Source organism: Arvicola amphibius, chromosome 7, assembly GCF_903992535.2.
Source record: "Arvicola amphibius chromosome 7, mArvAmp1.2, whole genome shotgun sequence".
Classification (NCBI taxonomy): Eukaryota; Metazoa; Chordata; class Mammalia; order Rodentia; family Cricetidae; genus Arvicola; species Arvicola amphibius.
In genome coordinates this window covers 48336933-48354591 of record NC_052053.1, presented here as the reverse complement: position 1 = coordinate 48354591, position 17659 = coordinate 48336933, and the positions used below count along the sequence as shown (strand labels likewise).

The window sequence follows — 17659 nt, the reverse complement described above, 5'->3', positions numbered from 1 at the left end:
TTTCTCTAATGCAAGATTTTATTTTTTAATTTTTTCTTTTGTTTTTGTTATTCAATACAGGCTTTTGTTTTGTTCAGTTTTTTCCTCTGTGCAATCTTGGATGTTCTAGAACTGTAGATCAGGATGTCCTGGAACTCAGAGATCTGCCTGCTTCTACCTCCTGAGTGCTGGGATTAAAAGTGTGCACTACCACCACCCAGCTAAAAGATTTTGTATGATGATGATGATGATGGAGCTGAGGACCAAACCAAAGGCCTTGCACTTGTTAGGCAAGTGTTCTACCACCGAGCTAAATTCCCAACACCAAAAGATTTTATTTTACGATGTTTTTATTAGCTGGCATGATGGTGCACAGCTTTAATCCAGCACTCAGGAGGCAAGTAAACCTCAGTGAATTTGAGGACACCTTGGTCTATGTAGTGAGTTGGAGACCAGCCAGGGCTATGTAGAAACCCTGTGTCAAAAAAAGTGCTTTGTTTGCATGTATGCACATATGTGCAGTACCAATGAAGGCCAGAAGAGGGCACTGGATCCTCTGGAACTTAAACTATAGAAAGTTGTGAGCCACCATGTGGGTGCCAAGAACTGAATATGGGTCCTCTGCAAGATCAGCATGATCTTAAACACTGAGCCATCTCTCTGGTCCCTTACTTTTATTTGAAGATTTATTCTATATGTATGAGTACTTTACCTGCATGTATGTTTGTGTGCCATGTGCATGCAATGCACATAGAGGCCAAAGAGGGCATCAGAGCCCTTGTATTTGAAGTTACAGATAGTTGTGAGCCCCATGTGGGTGCTGGGAGCCAAACCTGGAGCTTCTGGTCCTTAACGTGAGCCTTCTCCAGGCCTAGCCCTTATATTTAATTTTTTAATGTATATTAACATTTTGCCTGCATGTATGTTTGTATGACAGTGTTGAATCCCCTGCACCTGCAGTTACAAACAGTTGTAAGCTGCCATGTGGGTGCCGGGAATTGAACCTGGTTCCTCTGTCTGAAAGAGCAGTCAGTGTTCTCAACCATGGATCCACCTCTCCAGCTCCCAGCCCTTATTTTTAATTACATGTATATGTATGCATCCGTGTGGCTAAGTACAGGTGCCCACAGATAGAGAGATTGCTCCAGCCCAAGACATGTTTTTTTAAATGTGACTGCACAGCTTTCCGGTAGATAACATATGTCACAATGTGGCGGTTTGCATGAAAATAGCCCCCATAGGCCCATAGGCAGGTGGCACTATTGGGAGGTGTAGCCTTGTTGGAGCTCTCTGGCCTTCCTGGAGAAAGTGTGTCACTGTGGGTGGGCTTTGAGGTTTCGGGAGCTAGTCAGGCCCAGTGTCTCTTCTCTTCCTGTTGCCTCCCAATCCAGCTGTAGAACTCTCGGCTCCTTCTCCAGCACCATGTCTGCCTGCACACCATCATGTTTCCCGCCACAGTAATAAACTAAACCTCTGAACTGTAAGCCAGCCCCAATAAATGTTTTCCTTTCTAAGAGCTGTCCTGGTCATGGTGCCTCTTCACAACAGAAACCCTAACCCAGTGCACAGCTGGACATGCTTGTGTGTAACAAAAAGCATTATCATCCCCCATTAATTTCTTAATTACAATCCACTAACTAATGCTGTTCTTTTCTGGTATGCTGTGGTCACAAATACACAGCCATTGCCTGGGAAACAAATAAGCTATTAGACCAGTGGTTCTTAACCTGTGGGTCGCAACACTTTTGGGGCTGGATAACCCTTTCACAGGGGTCACTTAAGACCATCAGAAAACACAGGTATTATATTATAATTCATAACAGTAAAATTAGTTATAATTTTATGATAGGGTCACCACAACATGAACTCTATTAAAGGGCAACATCATTAGGAAGGTTGAGCACCACTGCTCTAGACCACGATGCATTATTATACCTGTTTTTTGGACCAAGAAACTGAAGTTCCGAGAGGCGAAGTCAAGCATCACGGATTTCCTCCATTGTAAACAGTTGGCCTCCAGTTTGAACTCCAGTGTGCTGGACTCCACAACAAGGCTTTGGGCAACCAAGGGTGTCCAGAGGAAGAGCAAAGGCACTGGGTTGAGGCTCCTCTTCCTGCCTCTGTGCAAAGCCTCCGGGGCCAGCAGAAAGGCTTATTCTCAGGACAGGCAATCTCGGGAGAGCATGGCGGTACTCGGCCTTAGCACCAATGGATCGGAAGGTGAGCTCAGGAGAAAGAGGGCTAACTAAGAACTACGGGTAGGGCTGGCAGGAGTCCAGAGCAGCTGCAGGAGGCGCACACACACTGCTACAATGACAGCACAGCATGTGTTATGTGCCAGGCCACATCTTGGGCACACCAGAGCCACGTGTGATTGCACCCATCTTCTAGATGAAGGGGTTGGGGTTCAGAGCAGCTCAGAGACCTACCTACAACCTTGTCATTGGGAGCGAGCAGAGGGATAGCTGGGATTTGAACCCTCCTGTCTGCTTGAATCTCTGTCACACATTCCATTCTCAGAAAGTCAGCCGATGGGGAGGAGACCTGCTAGGGAACAGTCACTCAGACATGTCAGGAAAAGATGTCTCACACGGGGGACAGGTGTAAAACAGAGGCTTTAATCCAAACAGCAAGGGAGGCGCAGGACTAGGGGAGGGAGCCAGGAAGGCGATGGCCTGGCCCTGGAAGGGAGGCTGGCACTGGGCCTTTCCTGGGACACTGCCTGTGACACTGATGACTTGAGCCCCAGCTCTGTTCAGATCATCACTAAGCCTGGCCAAGCCCCTGGGTTGTGCTCCTCAGTGTCCACTCCCCAAGGAGTCTATGGACACAGACACGGGATGGGCAGTGCAGAAGAGGGTGAGTATGGCAGGGAAGCCTACAGGTACCAGTTCAGACACAGCGCTGGGAGAAACTGGTGACTGTGACTAGGTCCCTTCTGCAGTCCCTATCCAGGGCACTGCTTGCCTCTTCTCATAAGGGGAGAGGGAGAAAGAGAGGGCTGCTGCCTCCCCTGCCATCTCACGCCAGCCACAGACCTACCCAAGCAAGCAGAGCAGCAAGCAAGGGCCTCAGGTGAAGCTCAAGATCACTCAAAGCAGGAAGGAGGTAGCAAAACTGATCAGGCCTAAAGAGTGACTGGAGGAGGCCAGATTCTCACAAACACAGCAGCCCTAGTCTCCCTGAGTCTCTACCATTCTCTCCCTGACAGAGACAGTTCTGGAAAGAGGCCTCACCCAATCAACAGGCTTTCCCAGGAGCCTGGAGCAGCTTCCATAGCTAAGCTACCCCCAGGAAGGGGGATGTTACTAATAGTCATGACACCCAGGGAACAAAAGCCAGAATGAGGATGGGCATAGGTAACCTCAGGGCCTAGAAGGCTACCTTGAGAAAGCCATCCTCATCACTCATAGCCCCTCTACCCACCATCTCCCCAGTCCCAAGCCTCCCCACAGCTGCTGACAGCCTCACCCTTCAGCCCCACAGCATATACCCAGTGGAACACAGCTCGGGAAGCTGACCAGCCAGCCCCCGAAGGCACAGTGTCCCCTCTCTCAACGAGGAGTCTCGTCATGGGAAGGGAAAGCAATGGGAAGAGCAGGATGCCCTTGTCTCCACATTGGACTGGGCGGAGAGAAAGGAAGCAGGAAGGACAGGGGTGGGCTCTTGCTTGCCCACCAGACGAACAGTCAAAGACTGGCCACACTTTGGTCAATTCCTCCAACTCAGGCCCTGTTCAGCACCCATCTCAGTAAACAGCCTCTCATCAAACAGAATGAACAGAAGGTGGGTGGGAGGGGTGCCGGGTCAGAGGGCACAGGAGAACTGGCCAGGGTGGCTCTGGTGGCTCAGCCTCTCCTAGCCTGATGTGACAGGATGGATGGGCAGCAGGCTCCCGAACTTGAAGTGTTGGATCACAGGGAACTTCTCCAGGCACTGAGAAAGGAGGGGGAGACCAGGAGGTGAGGCCTGGCTGGTCTCTTGCATCCCCAGGGACCCACACAAACATGAAGGCTCAAACTAAAGCCACTTCTATGGGGTATCCATTAATGCTCAAGAAGCCACCTAGTCAGAGCAGCCCCTGGCCTATACACAGAAGGATGATACTTTTTCATCCTGTCCTTATTCTTCCCCTCCAAAGATATACACAGCAGAAGTCAAGACAGGCATATGAGTGGCCCAGAGGGGAAGCTTGCCATAAGAAATAGAAAAGATCCTCCCACAACCCCCATCCCAGTCCTGGCCCTTAGAGGTGTGGGGTCATCTGAGCACAGCTGAGGAGGTTAGAGCCTGTTTTCTGTAGTCTTTGGGTGTCTGGCTTGAAAAGACATCTTCACTCTTAGAATGAGACCTTGGCAGCAGCCTCTGTGGAGGTCAGGGCAAATGCACTGATGGTAGGCAAAAGGATGGGGAATCCCTGAGCCCAGTTCAGACTTGTGGTAAGAAGAAGTGAAGACCCACGGGCAGCCTGACCCCAGGCTTATACCCCTACATCCCTAGCCTGCCACAGGCTGTCACAGTAGCCCCAGCTGTATCTACCAGGCTGGTAGATCTACACTTTGGCCTCAGAAACAACCCTCAGTGCACTAAGGACCTCTAGGTTGTTGGAGAATAAGACTTAAAGACTCAAAGGAGGTAAGGGCTTCTGTCTGTGGTCAAAGGAGTAACCTGATTGGCTCACCTTCCCTTATCCCAGAAAGCAGCTTCAGAACTGAAAGGGGCACATATAGGACAAGTAGGACAGAGACTGAACTCCAATATGGAGTCAGGCCTGAGCCAAGACAGTGGGGAGAGGGGAAGTGCAGCCTGTCCCTGGGGGAGGAGCAACATGTCCAGGCCTGAGGCAAGGCAGCTGCCATGGTGCTTAAGTCATCAGGAAGTGGTGGGAGTTTAGAAGTCACCCCCCCTTCAGGGCCTGGAATTCCAGAAAGGGTCAAAGGTCAACCTGCCTCAAGCTCTCAAAGAAGAGAAGCCAGAAAGGCAAGTGGGGGAAGGGCAGAAATAGTCCCCTTCTGTCCAGAGGACTGCGGAACCTGAGCTGGAAAGAAGCTGCAAGGCTAGAGGAAGTACAAGAACCAAGGGCAGGAGAAGCATCTAAAGAAGGCCTTTCTTCCAGCAACACTGCCAACTACTGTGCCTGGGCTGCTGAAGTCTGCCACCTCCTGACCCCAGGAGTCCAAGCTGGGTGGTCTGTGATTCAAGAAGAGGTAGGACTCTCCAGGTACAGTGGCAGCCTTCAGGACAGAAAAACCACCAGCACACAAGGCCCAGAAAGCCCAATACCTCTCTTAAAAGAAAAAAGAAAATAACCACTTCAGGCAACTAACTGTCTAATGCCAGGTCTGAGCAGGCCTCTGTTGGCAGCTCAGGGAGCCACAGCCTTGTACTTCAAGTCTAGTAAGCCTCTGAAAAGTAGGTCCTTTCCTGGGCCCTCTGGGCAGGGGCTTACAGCCCCCATTCTCAGGGACCAGAGATAAAAGCACCAATAAGAACTGGTGGTGCACATCTTTAATCCTAGCACTGGGGAGGCAGAGGCAGGCGGATCTCAGTGAGTTCAATGTCAGCCTGGTCTACAGAGTGAGTTCTAGGACAGTCAGAACTGTTACACAGAGAAACCCTGTCTCAGAAAACCAAAAAACAAAAACAAAAAAGAACTGGGTACTCTGGGGCAGTTGTGGCACACACCTTTAATCCCAGAACTGGGAGGCAGAAGTAGGAGAATGTCTGAGTTTGAGGACAGCCTGGTCTAAAGAGCGTGTTCTAGGGCACCCAGGGCTACACAGAGAAACCCTGTCTTGATCCCTGCTCCCCCCCCCCCCAAAAAAAAAAAAAACCCAAATCACCAAAAAGAAGTGGGTCCTACAAAGCCTTGAGGTCTTCATTGCTGTCAGCAAGCTGTGAATTACTACAAATCCAGTCTTGGCATAGGGGCCTGAGCCAGGGCAGGAGCCAGCTCCCACTTGCCACGTATACCAGGTGAAACATCCAGTCTTCAGTCCCACTGACCTTTCATTAACAACTACAGACGCCTAGCAGCCCCTTCGGACTTAAAGCTTGGGTCAAGGCCACCAAAGCCTGTTGTCCTGCCCTCATCTTGTTTCTATCTGCTCCTTCCTGAGCTTGCAGATCTGCCTGGTTGCTGGCCCTCCCCTTGGGAGCTGAATTAAGACAGGTCTGAAGATACACAAAGCCAGCATTTGGGATTCTAAGCAAGGAGGCAGCTGGAGTTCTGTCTTTGATATGAGGGAAGCTATACACACCCTCCACGCTGACACTTCCCCAGCAGTGGAGTGACCAGCAGAGCTGTCTTTTCTGTATTTCCTACTGGGAATCAGAGAAGTAAGGTTGAGGAGACAGGACAAAGGGTAGTGCCCAGTGCTGGAGCTGGCATGCTGAGCAGGAAGAAGTCTGGGCAGCTCCAGGAATGATCTCCCAGATGAGAGGCATGTGGGCTGAAGCCTAAACATAGGATGTGACGTCTAAAGAAAGAGGGTCAAAGAAGGAAGAACAGAAGAAAGCTGCCTAGGCCCAGACCTGGTCAGACCTTGTTCTAACCAGGTTCTAACACTCTTTTGTTGTTGCTGTTATTGTTGTTTGTTTTTTCGAGACACGGTTTCTCTGTAGCTTTGGAACTTGTCCTGGAACTAGCTCTATAGAACAGGCTGGCCTCAAACTCACAGAGATCCGTCTGCCTCTGACTCCCGAGTGCTGGGACTAAAGGTGTGTGCCACCACGGCCCAGCTCAGACCATGTTCTATTAACCCCTTCAGGACCAATCCAAGGGTGTCAGGCCAGTGGGAAACACTTACACTACCAAATCTGGCCAGCCTCTAGACCCTTCCCCGTTGTCCTGTCTCTGATGGATGGGGTGAGCTCTGAATTCAATTAGCTGAATTTACAGAAGAGAAGGGATGATGTCAAGAATCAGAGATGGGCAGCTGCAGGACAATACCTGAGGCTGTTAGAGAGTGGGAGGGGGAGAGGGGTTGCACAAGACAAGTATTTCCAATGATTAGAATGCTTGAGCTGTGGGAGGAGCCACTGGAGACAGGTAGAAGGTGTCCTCTCTGCCTTTCTGTGGAGGAGAGTGTGGGAGGCTAGGAAGGGCAGGCACCTTTCAGCAGGGAAAGTGTTCCAGCAGATTTGTGAGCAGAGAGCAGGGGGAAACACCTAAATCCTTCCCACTAGAGAATACCAATGACTACCCGACCCTATCTCTTCCCAGTTACCTCCTATAGTAGGATAGCTTGCTTTGGGTAGCTCTAGGATCACACCCAACCTAAGTCACTTTGGGAGAGATACTCAGGTTACCAGAGCTTTGAGGGGCTTCGGGCCATTTGACAGGTAGAAAGAGAGTCCCCAACTTCCCTAGCAGCAGGGGCCATTTCAATCCCTATCCTATGCAAGGCTGAGGCAGGTCTCTGCTCAGTGCCTTGTGACTGCCCATTAGGTATGGAGGTCCCCAAGTTTCAGAGAGAACTAGCAGTCCTGAACTCATCCCAGGACTAAGCGACAGCAGGGGCAGGCATGCTGGCCGGACCCCACTCACCTCTGCCTTATACATGCGGATGAGGCCCTGGTTCACTTTGGACCATGAGGGGACAGCACTGATGTTCCACAGCTGGTTGGAGTGCTCTGCAAAGGGGCCGGTCTTCATCTGGAAAAGAAAGTCCAAGACTAGAGAAGCAGAAAGCAGAGGCCGCCTGGGGGTCTGCCCCTACTCTCCTGCAGCAAGGACATACATGAGATAGGGTGGGGGGAGCAGGTACACTGATAAGGGAAGGAGGCTTGGCCTGTAACTGCTGAAAAAAATGGAACCTCTCTTGCCCACATCCTTCACTTACCTTTCTTTCCCTCAGACTGTAAAACTGAGGCTCCATTCCCAATACCTATCAAGTTTAGCAACCCTAGGAAGACAAAATCTCCACCCTGGGAGAGTAAGATGTGTTTCCATTCAGACAGCAGCCAGGCTCCCTTCCCCACACTGTACAGTGCCTGATCTGTACCTGCCAGGCAGACCTCAGAGGGTGGGAAAAGGGCTGTGGAGGGCCCTGCTGAGAGGCTCTACACAGTAGACAGGAAGAAGGCTACAGCTCCAGAGCAGCACAGGTCAAGAGGAGGGCAGACAGAAGCAGAGCGACAAGGTCAGCAGGAACACGGGAGTACATCACTGAGGTCCTTCTTGTTCAAGAACCTGCCCCCAGGAAGGCAGAGAAGCACTGCAGCCAGTCCAGAGCAGTTCCTGTGACATCAGATCCGCAGCACCAGGAAAGGGAAGCCTGTGTCCTGAGTGGAGTCTGCCACTGAGCGTGCAAGGCCAGTACACTTGTATTTATTAACCATGTAGCTCAGCATGCCCTCCTCACTGACTGCCCAGTTTACAGGCAGCATTTTTGTTGGGAACAGGGCTCAGCATCCAGCCCCAGGCTACAGAGAAAGACTCTAAGTGACTAAAAGCAAAGTGACTAAGTTTAGCAAGAAGCAGAGACCTGGACTTTAGTGAGTGGAAGGTTCCAGAAGAGGCTCCACATGGAAGGGGGGTGAGGTATAGGGTAGTCCAAACATTCTTTGTAATGTGACATCACAGGCTACTTTAGTGCTGGTCCACTCCCCCAGGTCTCTACCTCAGTAAGAGCAACTTCTAGATTTAAATTAGAAACACTGCCATTTTCTCCATTTCTCCCTCCCCTGGCAAAAGTCCCCAGTGAGAGCCTGTCTCAATGGTCCCTCCCCAGTGGTGAGGTCACCAGCCAGCCCTACTCTCTGCCAGGCATTTGTGGAGTCTCCTTGACCAGGAACAATGTTTACAAGGCCCCAATTCCTGAGATTTACCCCAACTCTCCAGCAAAGACTCCCCCTTCGGTCTCTCCAGTCCTCCACCCTCATCTTGCACACCTGCAAGCCAGAGACATCAGACTGGGGGAGCTGTGGACCAGGTGCCAACTGCCAAGTCTCACAGCAGGTGCTCAAGGGCCTGCTCAGCCAGGGCTCTGGGGCAAGAAAGACAGAGGGATATTGGGCCTGGGGGACCAGCCCCGCTCACTAGCAAGGGACATTCAGAAAAGGATGTCTACCAGGCTGCAAGAGTTGTGAGGCCCAGCACATCTCTAGAGAGGCACCCCACCCCCAGGAATTCAGTGAGTGCCTCAGGTCTCACAAGTCCTTCAGAAGGAGGCTCTGCAACTCAAGAGAAAGAAAAAAACGGACGAGGGGAAAAAAGGAGTCGGGGGTGAGAAGACAAAAAAAAAAGCTCATTCTAGCCACAAAGGGAGAAGAGAAAGAGCGAGAACAAGCAAGCAACTGCAGTCCCGCAGTGACCCCCGGGGAATCGTGTGAGTCAGAGCAGCCATATTGAGCAGGAAATTACTCACAGACGCTGCGTTCCTGCCTCTCCACTCCCCAGAGAATCGGCCTTTTGTAAATGGTTCCTCTGTCAGTAACTGAGGGGGATGGGCGGGGTGGGGGAGGCTCAGCACAGCGCCTTCCTGTCAGCTCCTTCCCTTCCAGCTGAAATCTGATCCCTCCCTTCCCAAAACTCCAAATTTAGAAGCCAGATTGAAACTGAAATTCTTTTCCTGCCTGCCCTGGACTCTTAAAGGCGCCAGGGCTTCATTTCCTGAAGCAGTATGAGCCCTGCAAGGTGGGCTTCCGTCGCCGCCATGCCCAGAGCTATCAAAGCAGGCCCAGCAAAGAGAAATGGTTTCCTTCCCAACTTCCTTACGTTTATTTGACCAGAGATTTCAGATCTACAGAGGCAACAGAGCCCTAAACACCTCCTAGACTTCCAGGATGCCGTACCCCAAGGTCTGGTGGTCCTAACCAAGCCACTCACTCCCTCACTGATCACACTGCTGTGCACTCCTCTCAAGTGCACGGGGCAGGCGGGGTAATATCTGTGAAGAGCAGGGTGCTGCAACAGCAACCAGACAACCTAGCAAAGGCAAAAGGGCCCTTGGCTACCACAGTGCCTAGCAACCAACCAGAGCCTGACCCGAGAGCCTCGAACCAAGAGAAAACCAAGCCTTGCAGAGAAGGTGCACAACAGCCAAAGAGCTTCCCCTCCCGCTTTCTACCTCTGTTCCTGAAGCCACCCGAGTTCAATGCACTTTTAGCGCCACCTCGTGGTTACTTTGGGCTACCTTTTACAGCGTCCTCAACAGCGTCCTCTGTTCCAAACTTTGGGAAAGCTTTTGAGGTTTTATACCAGCAGAAACAAACATGCTAAGTCTTAGCATGGGATCAATTCCCAGTCCCCAAAGCCCACCCTGGCTAGTCTCCTTGTTAGAATTATTGACAAGGACGCAAGGGGCTTGGTAGGCCGCCAAGGGAAGCAGAACAGCTTAGGCTTTTGGACACAAGCAGTAAGCTCTGCAGAATGTGTGGTTTTTCCCCATCTAGTTCTTTCACCTCATCCTAGAGCTCCCCAGCCCTACACTCCACTCTTAAGGAGTCCTGCAAAGCTGGTTTTCAAGGCAGTGAGCTAGGCTGCCCCCAAGTCCTCCTGACCTTGAGCCTGCCACTCTGCTGAAGGCAGCACATCTCCAAGAACCAAGTAATGGCCATTCAGCCGTCACTCCAGGCTCCATTTGCTGACTTGGAAAAAATGTGTCATTCCCCTCTGGCCCCTGGAGCTTGGCAGAAGCCTGAGGCGAATGCTGACCGGAAGAAACTTAAAGAGTCGAGACTGCTAATCAGGCTCTTCCCTACTCAGAGGCTAGGACCAGGAAGCCAAGAGTAGCATCCATGGACAGGAGTTGTTGTGTGTACTTCCACAGAGCAGACAGCAGGTGGCCACAGGAAGAGAAGGAAGACAGGACTTTGTAAATTTAGGATGAGAGTTTACAGATATAGGTGGAAGAATGAAAAGTTCCAACAACTCCAAGAAGCAAGGCCTGACACTATGGGTAACCTGAGCAAGAAAGCTGGCATGGACCCAAGGCTGTGAATGTTCAAGGTCCCAGGGCCACCTTGGGGAATGTTCCAGCATCACACCATAGGGAATTCTGCATTAGTGAGACAAGGGCTTCCTTCCAGTTACGGAATCTGCCAGGTGTTACGTGGCCCAGGGACTGTCACCCCTAGCACACTGCTGAAGCACAGACAAATACAGCTAACTACTCCCATCACTCCAGCTCCTCTAGGGATTCCAGCCGGAGTCCACAGCACATGGCTCTACAGACTCGTTGGTGGACTGATGGATGATGCCTGCCATCCTTTCAGGCCTGCTGCAGGTCACCAAATCTAGCTAATACCTACAACTTTAATCCATCAGCTCATGAGCCCTGTGGGAACCGAGTGCGCTATTTATTTTGTAATCCTCAGCAGTCAGTAGGTCGAGGCAGGAAGACTGTTGTGAATTTTAAGACCAGCTTGGGCAGCAGAGTGCAGCTCTAACTCAAACCAAACAATGAAAGAGTCCTCCAGGGTCTGGGAGAAGGCTGGCAGCTGGGCAAGCAGGCCCTGGTAGCCGAGACAGGCTAACAGAGTCTGCTGTGGCTCTCACCTCGGTGATGAACAGGATGCACTGGAGGAACATGTAGTCCTTGTGGTTCTCACTCACCGCCTTCTCATCCACAAAATGTCTGGGCTCCAGGTGGGGGTGGTCTGAGGAGAGCAGAGGCCTCTGATTGAGCCTGAGCACTAGGTGCCCATCACAGATCTACAACCCCTGTGATGGTGTGCTGGGGCAGAGCTGTGGTGGAGTGCTTGCCTAGTACATAAAGATCTTAACATGAGCCCAGTGGTGGCACTCAGAAATCCCTGCCACCTAGTGAAGTGCCCACTGCACACAGCCAGCCACCATGCACGTACCTGTGGTCACACTGGTGCACACAAACCTGCTGTGTTACCAATCAGCAGAGGTGATAGACACAGCTGAGTTGAGTGCTGTGTACCCACTTAACCATGACAATTCTGTTCCTAGTTTGTCAGTACCGGCCTCTGCTTTTTAAGCACCATTAGCATGCACATCTCCCTTAAAAGTTACCTCAGCTGGGTATGGTAGTATACACCTTTAGTCCCAGCACTCAGAGACAGGCGAGTTCTTGGCTAGCCAGGAAAAAAAAAGTGTCCACAGTGGAGTTAACAGTACACACTCACTGTGTCAAGAAGACACCATGGTGTAAGAAGCACACACTACAGTACTCATGCAATGAAACCATGCAGCTATACCAGGTGATGCAGGAATGTGTCCTAGCAAACCAAACTCAACTCAGCACATAGCAGTGAGACCTTAGATGGATGACTCCAGCCTTCTATGCTCCACATCTACATAACAAGACTAGAATAGCATGCCCCTCTACCCTGCCAGATGCTGACACTACACTAGGTATGGAGCCTGCCCTTAAATCTTCCTGGCATCCCTGAGAAGACTGTGGTAGAGGTATCTAAAATGGCAAGTTCTCAGGCATTAGGCATTTGTGAGTACTGATTAGTGGCAACTCATTCTCCATAAAACTAAAGATGATCACTAACTCTACCCAATGGTGGATCCCAAGATGCTGACATGCCTGGATAATCACTTCAAAGTGAGGAGCATGGCAGAGCAGACTTGGGAAGCACACAGGAAACAGCATTTGGCAGCAACTTCCCATATGCCCATTGCATAGAGTTCCATAACAACAGTGGATGAGATGGATGATTGCCAAATCAAAAGTGGCCCTAATTTTCAACTTAAACTCCACAGCTGTTGCAGGGGATACATGCATTCACACCAGTCCATTATGCACCAGGCACATGCCCTGCTTCAGTCCATGTCACTATCTATGATTTTGGTGGCACTCCACCTTCATATCCTCCAGCTGGTCACACTGGCTAAAAGCACTAAGTCAACAGCAATCAGCATCCATCAATAGCAGGTCTAATGTCCTACTCTACAAGCTGTCATTGTGTGCACTGGGCAGGAGGAAGGAAAAAGGAAGGACTTGGGGTTCAAGGTAGAGAGACATGACCATCCACTAGTACCTATGAGCTGTGAACTGCCCCAGATGAAGGGCAGGAACTGGAAGTCATCCAGACCCCACACACCCTGGCTGCCTGCAGGTTCCATCCTGTACGTCTTCTGCAACTTCCGCATAACCTCAAGGTACCTGTGCCGGGGTGAGGGGGAGCAGGGAGAAAAGAGAGACAGGTAAGACATGGTGCGCTTCAGCACAGGAAGGGTAGGGACAATGATGAGGTGGGAAGAGTCAACAGAGCTTTTTCTTTCCCCTCATACTTCTGTCAGGGAAAGACAAAAGACCCACAAACCAGGCTTAGTGTCATCAGCCCTGGAAACTTGCAAGACCTGAGGCAGAAATCCTTTTCTCTAGCCTCAGGCACCACTGGAAAGTCAGTGAAATCCAAGAAATCAGATATCAGAAGCTGTGTTTCTGGGTAACTTGCACAGCTATACTTTGCCTCAACACCGGCACACCAGTATGCCCCTGGGACGGCTGCAGCTCAGAGCAGGCCTCGGCACTGGTGTGGAATATTTGTTTAGCTATGCAAAGATGTACTGCATTTGTTTAACTATGTAAAGAGATGTTGCATTTGTTTGTGTTGTGCAATATTTATTTAACAATGTAAAGAAGTGTTGCTGTCTTACCTTGCCTGCCTAAGGTACCTGGTTGGTCTAATAAAAAGCTGAATGGCCAATAGTGAGGAAGGAAATATAGGTGGGACTTTGCGGCAGGGAGAGTTAAATGGGAGGAGAAATTTAGGCTCAATAAGAAAGAAAAGGAGATGCCAGAGGCCAGCAAGACATGGAAGAAGCAGGAAAGTAGGACATACAGAATGAAAGACAAAAAGCCCCAAGGTAAAACATAGATGACTAGAAATAGGTTAAATTAAGTTAAAGAGCTAGTGGGACAAGCCTAGGTTAAGGACAAGCACTCATAATAAGCTAAGTCTCCGTGTCTGTATTTGGGAGCTGGTTGGTGACCTAGAGAAAATTCCAACTACACTGGACACTTGTGCTGCCCAGAAGAATCTGCCTCCTACCTTTGGTGGACTGTGACCTCAGCAGAGACCTGTCTGATTCCGCTTCTATGAGAGAGAGGCAGCTGCTACATCACAGGGAGCCGCCTCAGAACAGTGCTTCTGCATGGTGAGCACCAGGTATGGGGAACACTATCTCTTCCTGTCAAGTCAACTCTCACCTATCAAACACCTTGAAGACAATAGCCACTTGGTCGTCCACCCGGAGCACCCCGATCTTGCAGAGACAACAGAGGAAAGCAGCAAAGGCAGCCTCATGCCCTGGAGAAGAAACACAGCTCAAGCTGACATCTTGCAGTAGAAGTCTCCATCATCCAGCCCAGTTGAGGAGGAAGGCCACCTCCCTGTCCCGAAGCCCTGGGCCTTTCACCAGTCACAAGCACTGGTGCGTGTCCTGATGGGCCTTGGTGAAAATTCTGCACAGGCACTTGCATCTTACTTTATGGGTTTGACACCTTAGCAACCCATGCTTATTGAGCACTTACTATGTGGGCAGTCACTGTCCATGCTGGGTGCCAGTGACAAAGGAATCCTTGCCTCAAAGAGCTCATGGTCTGTCAGAAACCACAGACATTAAATATACAGTTACTATTGTGAGTCTAGCTATGCGGGAGTCAGGTGGGTACCTGAGGCACATCCCAGGGGAACCCTGATTTCAGAGTTCAAGGTTTTCCCCTAAAGAAATGTTCGAAATAAAAGAGGAATGGGTAATAAATAGCTGGGGAAAAAGCACAGTAGGAAACAGGCAGGAGCAACAGCACATGCAAAGGCCCAAGGCAAGTAAGCAGTGTGTCCTCAGCAGAGGACAGGGAAAGCCTCTCACCAGAATAGCCATGGTAAGAAGCTTGGACAGGGTCCCATGAGCACTGGGAACATGTGGACAGATTACAAGGCTAAGGTACCCTCTTTTCCCTCCTGTCACACCCACCAGCAACAATTAGTTCTGTAAAAGGCACTGGCTGGATCTTGGCCCTATTCCTTATGTGATAAGAATCTGGAAGGAGGTGAAGCCAGCTGTTTCAGGCTATTTCTATAGAGTCTGCCAGAATCTAGAAGCACATATGCTCAGTTACTTTCACCTACAAATTTCCAAATGAACCCACTGCCCTAGAAATCTTTTCCTTGCCAAGCACTGGTGGCACACGCCTTCAGTCCCAGTACTTGGGAGGCAGAGTCAGGTGGATCTTTGAATTTGAGCCTAGCCTGGTCTATGAGTGAGGTGCAGGACAGCCAGGACTATACAGAGAAACCCTGTAACAGGGAATTTTTTTTTCCCTAGTTGGGTTTGTTGGCGGGGGGGGGGGGGGGGAGCGGAGGTTGAGACAGGGATTCTCTGTGTAGCCCTGGCTGTCCTGGAACTCACTCTGTAGACCAAGCTGGCCTCGAACTCACAGAGATCCGCCTGCCTCCATCTCCACCTCCTCCTATGTGGGTCTTAACTAAAACTGTCCACATCCAGGGTCTCAGAACTATTCCCAGCAACAGGGTGAGCCAAGGATAGTTCTCCCAGGTTCTGGCTCCGGAGAAATGTTCTCCAGGGCCTGCTCTGGAATTAGGCTCCCTCTGGTACTCCCTTCCCAAGTGGGAGGCAACATAGCTCTCACATGCCGGCTTTAGGGGAAAGAACAAAGGTAGCCTTTACCACAGTAGGGGTCATCCCTGACCTAGAGAACACTTCTCTAAAGTACCCACAACAGTCCGGCTGAAATGGGTAACAGAACCAAAAACTGGCAGCACAAAGAAAAGGGCCAAGAGACAAGAGATGCCAGGGAGAGTGGACTTCTACAGGCAGCTACCTAGAGTAAGTGCTCAATAAACCGCTACTAGAATGAAGAAGAGCTTAATCAGAAGCCAGCTTCACAAATACCAAAACCAAGTCTCAGCAGGTGCCATGCCTGTGGCAGTAGCGCCATCTGGTGGAATAAAATTGAGAACAGCGCCCTCCTGCCCGCCCCCACCCCCTGGACAGACACGGGGACATGGGAACACGAGGTGCACGAGTGCGGAACACAAAGAAAGCAGCCCAGGCAACATAAAGCAGCAAGGCCCCCAGTCACTCAACGCCCTCAGCAGCAGATACCTGTGCCATAGTCAATGCGTGTGGAGTTCCCCACAGCCTCCTTCAAGTAAACTGCCACTTCAGGTACAGCAGCCGCCAGGTGGGTGGGGACCACTGAGGCCACCAAGTTCTCTGCTTCCTGATAATATAAGAGACATACAGTGGTGGCAGTAGATTAGGCAGTATCTGAGGAGCAGGCACCCAGGGGCAGCATCTGTTAGCTTGGCCTGCTTCCCAGTTCTGACCAGCCAGAGAAATGGGGAGGGGACATAACAGGGAGACACCTGGAGTGACACTGGGAGCAAGACAAAAGATCAAGTCTCCTATGTGGTAGTTCACCGAAGGCCCATAGAGATTATGGGACATCAAGTCTTTGTGCCCCTAGTTGTTGGTTCCATTCTCAGCACAGTAAGACTGCCATGACAGACCCATGAAATGTTCCTAACAGTATTGTTTATGGTAGCCAAAACATAAAAATGCCACTAGCAGTCAGGCGGTGGTAGTGCACACCTTTAATCCCAGCACTCAGGAGGCAAAGGCAGGTAGATCACTGAGTTCGTGGCCAATCTGGTCTACAGAGCCAGTTCCAGGACAGCCAGGGCTACACAGAAAAACCCTGTCTCAGAAAACAAACAAAACAAAAGAAAACAAAAAATCAACTAGAATGTGCCTAAATAGCAGAATGAATAAAACTGTGCACACTTCTGCAGCAAACTAGTGCACAACAAAGAAAAAGATAAGCCACAAGTGACAACATGACAGATCTGACCTACATATAACATCATCAATGAAAGGAGGCTGCAAAAACATGAAATTCAAGAACATGCAAATACAATCCATGTATGGATAGCAGTCCAGAGAGTCGGTGGACACCAACTCTCTCCAGTCTGAGAGGGCCTTCCTGGAAAGCTGAAATGTTTCTACAGCTTGACTGGGTGGTGAGTGCATTACAACGATTTGCCAGGCGGTGGTGGCACAAGCTTTTAATTCCAGCACTAGGGAGGTAAAGGCAGGCAGATCTCTGTGAATTCAAGGACAGCTTGGTCTACAAAGCGAGTTCCAGGACAGCCACAGCTACACAGTGAAACCCTGTCTCAAAAAGCAGTAACAGAAAAAGCAAAGATTCACCAGGCTGTAAACCTGGTCAGCTTTCTTCTAAGTTAGAACTTTGCGTGTATCTTCTGAGAAACCAAGACCGCCAGAGTCCAGAGGTGGCACAGGAGTCTCAGGTCACCTCATTCTCCACTGTCTTCTAAAGCACAGGTGGCACAGTATGGAGTGCCTTATGACCTTCCTGGACTCTTATGAGTGTTTCTTCTGCATATATGAACAGAGCAAAAATGCATTTCTAACCTCCCCCCCAACTCAGTGGATACAAGGTCTGCACATCAGCACACTAGACTCGAGTTCTATTTGTTTGTTTCTCTGAGTTTGTAGCCCAGACTAGCTGAGAACACAACTCCTTAAACTGTGGATAGGTGTAGCTAAATGTGAGGGTGGCAACAGTATAAACAATAATCAGAAATCAATTAAAAATCAGTAGCATTTGTGAGTCCAAGGTGTTTTTAGCAATACTCTCCTCTGCTGCAACACATGTCACTGCAGCCTTGGTTCGGAGCATACAACATGCACCTATGCACTGTG

General features: G+C 50.3%; 1 protein-coding gene across 4 annotated transcripts in view; it reads right to left on the bottom strand.

The window, feature by feature from the left end:
* Positions 1-1796: 1796 nt before the first annotated feature.
* Positions 1797-17659, bottom strand: part of Ptpa (protein phosphatase 2 phosphatase activator) — a 31205-nt gene continuing 15342 nt past the window's right edge. The window contains exons 5-11 of one of the 4 annotated variants that reach the window (XM_038337000.1): positions 16037-16154; positions 14118-14217; positions 12943-13067; positions 11483-11583; positions 7529-7636; positions 2409-2523; positions 1797-2204 (exon numbers count right to left, since the gene is read on the bottom strand). In XM_038337000.1, the coding sequence (XP_038192928.1) occupies positions 2179-2204; positions 2409-2523; positions 7529-7636; positions 11483-11583; positions 12943-13067; positions 14118-14217; positions 16037-16154 (693 nt within the window). In that variant the 3' untranslated portion in view covers positions 1797-2178. Of the gene's footprint in view, positions 2524-2576; positions 3916-7528; positions 7637-11482; positions 11584-12942; positions 13068-14117; positions 14218-16036; positions 16155-17659 lie in introns of those variants that run through there. The other 3 variants (XM_038337001.1, XM_038336999.1, XM_038337002.1) reach the window with 3 other exon arrangements.